The sequence below is a fragment of the Crocuta crocuta genome, unplaced genomic scaffold (assembly GCF_008692635.1).
Source record: "Crocuta crocuta isolate KB4526 unplaced genomic scaffold, BGI_CrCroc_1.0 scaffold647, whole genome shotgun sequence".
Lineage (NCBI taxonomy): Eukaryota > Metazoa > Chordata > Mammalia > Carnivora > Hyaenidae > Crocuta > Crocuta crocuta.
In genome coordinates, this window is record NW_027531286.1 from 858,048 (window position 1) to 863,632 (window position 5,585).

At 36.6% G+C, this 5,585-nt stretch overlaps 1 protein-coding gene across 3 annotated transcripts in view; it reads left to right on the forward strand.

Annotated features, from left to right (window-relative positions):
- Window positions 1–316: 316 nt before the first annotated feature.
- Window positions 317–5,585, forward strand: part of KDM2A (lysine demethylase 2A) — a 106,920-nt gene continuing 101,651 nt past the window's right edge. Inside the window, exon 1 of one of the 3 annotated variants that reach the window (XM_077771458.1) lies at window positions 317–436. In XM_077771458.1, coding sequence (XP_077627584.1) covers window positions 395–436 — 42 coding nt within the window. In that variant the 5' untranslated portion in view covers window positions 317–394. The remainder of the gene's footprint in view (window positions 437–5,585) is intronic. The other 2 variants (XM_077771457.1, XM_077771460.1) reach the window with 2 other exon arrangements.

The following is a 5,585-nucleotide window of genomic DNA, read 5'->3' on the forward strand; positions in this document are numbered from 1 at the left end:
TTTCTTGCTACCGCTGCCATCAAAGGGAGGCTTGCTTATTGTAGTCCTGTGGGGAGAAACGGTGGAGTGGCCCATCCACAAGGAACTGAAACCAGCATCATCTCCTTCTGCCTAGGCCTCGGACAGTTGTAATGTGATTGATGTTGGTCATGACATGGAACCACTTGGCCGAGAGAGGGGTCCCAGTCTGATGAAGAGGAGCCAGATTTGTCAGCCTTTAACTTACACAGATCTTAAACACTTCTTTCTCTGTAAAGAAAGCTTGAGTTTGAGGATGAGTTCTCATCTCTGCTCCTATCATTATTCTTTAGTGTTGCAATCTGGTTCCTAAGGAGGAAGAGGAAGGCAGCCCTGGAGTGGTTTCTTTACAGTAATTTCAACAGAAGAGTGAGAGATGGAACCCGAAGAAGAAAGGATTCGTTACAGCCAGAGATTGGTTAGTATCTTATCGTCTTTTTTTTTTTTTTCAATTTTGTAGCACAGTAACTATTTTGTTTCCATTTGTGAACCTCCTGTGATTAAAACTTTTCAGGTGCCTTTTCTGTGTACCAGAGGAAAGAAGGTATATTAATATCTCATTTGGTTTTTAGGCCAAGCAGTTAGAGCCTTAATGCTCATCCTGTTTGGAAATGGACTTCTATGTAGGCTTAATTTCTATAGAAACCATTGTGTAAATCAAAGGATTTTGTGGATTACAAAGTGACAAGGATTACTAATTTTGCAATACTGATACTGTAATAAATCTGATTAAGTTAGATTAGAATGTAAATTGTAGGGGTGAACTGAGGAAGTAGTTCTGTGTCATTTTTATAGATTACTGTGTGTCAGGATTTGTGGCTTTGAGCTGTGGATTTTTATTTTTATTTTTTTTTAACACAAATAACACTGATAGGTTTAGAGAGTTGGCGGGGATTGATTGAGAAAATTGGAATACCAAAAGTTCTGTGTTCTGTATTTTGAGAGGGAAGTATGATATGCATCTTGTTGAAAGAAATTTTTACTTAGTAATGATTTGGAGGGAATTTGCTTGTGTGTGCATATGAATGCTTGCTGCTTTAAGACCTACTTTCCTCTCAGGGTTTCCCTACTGGAGTTTAAGAATTTGATTTTTGTTATTTCCTAGTGAAAGAGAGCTTTATTAATATTCTCACTGTATGTTTCAGAAATTTGACTTTGTGTCTACAGAGTAAGGTTTTGGGAAAACCAAAGAATTGTCTGTACTATGTGAATTTTGGTAAACTGAAAGACCTAGAAGATTTCTAAAGGAATTTGTGGTGGTTTTCTTTAGTTCTGCATTTAGACTGAGTTTGGAGGAAAAAAGAATGATTCTGTAATCTTTTTTTTCTGATGATCTTCACTCTTTTTGAGGAAAGGCTACTTTTTCTTTTTTTAAATGTGACTGTTAGCAAAGGTGTGGAGTGCATTGGCAAGTATGTCCCCTAACAGGCATGTGCTCTGGCAAGCCTTGCTTCAGAGATTTGCCTCTTGTCTCCCGATGCATGTATTGAGAATACAATACTTTAACTTTTAGAAATAAACTACCAATATCAGTGGTGAAATTTTGTGTGCTTGGGGTTTATTTTTGTTTTGACATTTCTTAAATTAAACTTTGGGAACATAGAAGAAAGAAGATGCTGCAAAATTCTCTTCCCAGGTGGTTATTCCCAGCTTTATATAGGGAATTCATTTGTATCATGTCAGGCCTGTAAGAATTCTTGAGCTGTTACATAAATACCTGAGGGATCTTGGATCTTGGGCTCCAGTCTTTCAAAGGACGAGCCTTTCATTCAGCTAGCAAAAGTTCTTCACATTTTTTACCATTTTTAAGGTAGGGCAGTAGTGGTAAGGAGATCCAAGGAATCTGTGACTTTTGTCCTGGCAAGTTTTTTTTGTCTTGTTTTGTTTTGAATTATAAAGTGATTGCTACCTGTTGCACACATTAACCCTTTCCTTATCTAGCATATTTTTTTCTTTTGGTTCATGTGCTGTTGCAGCAGTGTTGTATAAGAGGGTACATCAGGTATTTTAGGGGGGGTCTTTCCTTAGACTTTTGGGTGATAATTCTGAAGTTTAGGGTGATTGATGTATTTTCCTTTTTTAAAGTTTTTTAAATGTTCATTGATTTTTGAGAGAGACAGACAGACAGACAGTGCGAGCGGGGGAGGGGCAGAGAGAGAGAGACACAGAATCCGAAGCAGGCTCCAGGCTCCGCACTGTCAGCACAGAGCCAGGCGCAAGGCTCAAACTCAGATCATGACCTGAACCAAAGTCGGATGCTTAACCAGCTGAGACATCCAGGTGCTCCGTCTGTTTTTCTTTCTAAGATTACATGACCAAATTATATGTGAAGTGTGAATTCCTTCTATAACATAATTTTTGATGTGAGAGCGTATTGGCAGCTTATTTGAGTGACAAGTTTGCCTACCAGACTTAATGTCTCTCTCTGGTGAGTGCTCCTATTGATCTAAAATTGATTAAGTTAGATCTTATTTGAGGAATTTTAAAACTACTATAAAGGCTACTTTTTATAGTAAACTATTTTTTTTTAACACTTTATCTGTCTTTAAAGTAGGCCAAAGTATAGAACTTATTTTTGTTTTGCAGTTATTGGTCATAGAACATAAAGTTTGAAAGAGACAAAATGACAAGTTTACTTCTTTAGCTTAGTAATTAAAATTTATGTGGTCTCATATATATTTGTCAAGTTGAATGGAATTACCTAGCACATTGATTACAGAGTTATTAAATGTTACTTCCATGTTGTTTTAGGAGACAAAACCTAAATAGTCATCACTCTGTGATATACCTTCAGAGTAGCCTCTTGAGAGAGAAAACAAGAGTACCAGTATTAAAAGTCTGAGTCTAGATTCATTTCGGAATTACTTTTTTCTATTTAGGACCTTTTACTTATCTTTAAGAAAAAAAAAGTTGCCTTCTTATTAATAAGAATACTGTTAATACTAGTAATGATCTAATGATAGATCATTTTAGTGCTTCTTGCTGATATAGCTATTTCACAAGTGCATAGGCTGAATTTGGCAAATTTTAATATGTTTATATCATCTTGGTGACAAGTCATTTATTAAAGTCAGAAATAGCTAGTTTAAAAAAATTGGCCTGCCTTTTGCTAATCTATTTACTATTACACGTGGAAGAGAATTGTACCTTTGAAGATGGTGTATATGTAGTAGGTTTGGGACATTAGCTCTACTTTCTGGAGCAAGAATGTTTTGCAGAGTAGGAAATGACAAGGGAGGGTGAACAATGTTTGATTATTCTTAAGCATGACATTATTTTGTTTTGTTTTTTAATGGGAAGATTAGTAGTTTTGTGTATAGATTCCTAGAACAAAGCCAGATAGATCTCTCAGGCAAATTGATACACCTGAAAGGGGTAGTCCACTGAGAGGGATAGAAGCTTCAGTCTTGGCGATGGGTGGGTATTTGGTTATCCTGAGGTCAAGAGGATTTATTTCTGTATTTCTGGTAAATTTAGATGGAGGACCTTTTCCAGAAATACTGACAAGTACTAAAGATGGAACTTCTTTTTTTCTTCATTTGATTTCAGGAGCCAAAGTGTTGGAGTAGTTTTGGATGTTTGTTACTGTCCATGTATAGTTAAGTACTTATTTGTAGAGAATGTTCAGCATAGTATCTTAAAATTTCTTAATCTAAAATGTTAGTTAAATCCTTAGCAATTATAATGATCTTTTAGGTTTCTAAAATCATACCAATCCTGAGCAACCCTTATTATTGCATAGAAAACCAAGGGCAAAATAATGTGCATCTAAATGCTTAAGTTAAAGATATCTGTGCTGTGTAGTATCGTTTTAACATGGGACTTTTTTCATTTTTATTGGAAGATGTGGCCCTTGTTATATGTTTTAATACACTGGATTATGATATGTGCCTTCAACCTGTATAATGTTTTGTACACATTGTTACATTTAGTATGGAAAAAATTCATTAGCTCCTGCCAAAGGCAGTTGTAAAAACAAATGGACACCTAAATCATTGTAAAAGAAAGGGAAGACAGTCTACTTCACGGTAAAAGAAATTATGTAACCTGAATATTTTTTCCTTTTGAATTCACCTAAGTCTGGTGGTGCTTTCTGAAGGAGTTGATTAACTTGAGAATTCAGTTGGTTTGTCAATCTTGATGATGAGATTAAGAGATTTTCTAAAGGATGTTCTTATACTATTAGATGTTCAATACTGTTAATGTTCCTTACGTATGATTTTCTTCTAAATAACAAAGTCATTTATCTTTTGTAAGAAACTGGGAGCACTGAAGATCTAATGATATTCTCAGCATTCTTTGGGTTACCCTTAAAAATTGTCTTTCAGATTCAGCAGCAGTTACCAGATTATCCCTTTTGCAAACAGTCCCACTCTGAATGAGTGGTCTTTCTGACCACTCTAAGGTCTATTCTGACCAGAAATGGACTAAGCAAAATAAAATCCTAGTTTAAAAAAAAATTTTTTTTTAATGTTTTATTTATCTTTGAGAGAGAGAGACAGCATGAGCAGGGGAGGGTCAGAGAGAGAGGGAGACACAGAATCCAAAGACAGGCTCCAGGCTCTGAACTAGCTGTCAGCACAGAGCCTGACGCGGGACTGGAACCCACGACCCGTGAGATCATGACCTGAGCCAAAGTAGGACGCTCAACCGACTGAGCCACCCAGGTGCCCCTAAAATCTAGTTTTAAGACAGTTTTTCCCTAGCATGAAAGTGTCATACTGTTAACAACTGGAAAAAAATTAAGGCGATCTAAGTAGTTGAATTTGCTTATTTATAATTATTTCATTAGACTTAACCTTCAATCTATGTTGCTGGAGGAGTACATTGTTCTGAGTGTTGCAGCCTCCTTCCTGATGATGTAGGAAGTACTTGTTGCCCATTTTTTGGGTGATTCAAAATGCAAATAATGAGGGAGCTAATTCTTTATTCTTATGCATCAATTTTTCACTGTAAGCTATATTTTAGGGACACATAATGAGGACTGTATTTAAGCCCTATCACTTTCTCTTGTTTTATTTTGCTGAGCACCAATCAGTACCATACTTGTTTGTTTTGTTTGTGCATATCTCTCCTTTGGAGTATAAGCTCCTTGAGAGTTGGGACTTTGTTTTTGTTTATGGTATATATTGGAAGCTTCAAATAATGCCTTACACATAGAAAGTGCTCAATAAGTAGCCTCAAAAAAAAAGAGAGAGAAAGTACTCCATCTACAACACAGAAAGTGCTCAATAAGTATTTGTTGATGTTGTTGAAAGCCCTGGTAAATACTTTTCTTTGATACCAATTTCTTGAGTGCTAGGAATAAGCCACTGGAGTGGAGGAGAGTTTGGTGTATAGGGATGAGCCAAAGACCTGGGTATGTCTTGCAGTGTACATACAACCAGAAACTTTTTTTGAGAGAGAGAATGTGAGTGGTAGAGGGAGAGAGAGAGAATCTTAAGCAGGCTCCATGCTGAGCATGGACCCGAGGCTGAATCTCATGACCTGGGATCATGACCTGAGCCGATATCAAGAGTCAGATGCTTAATCACCTGAGCCACCCAGGTGCCCTGAACCAGAGACTT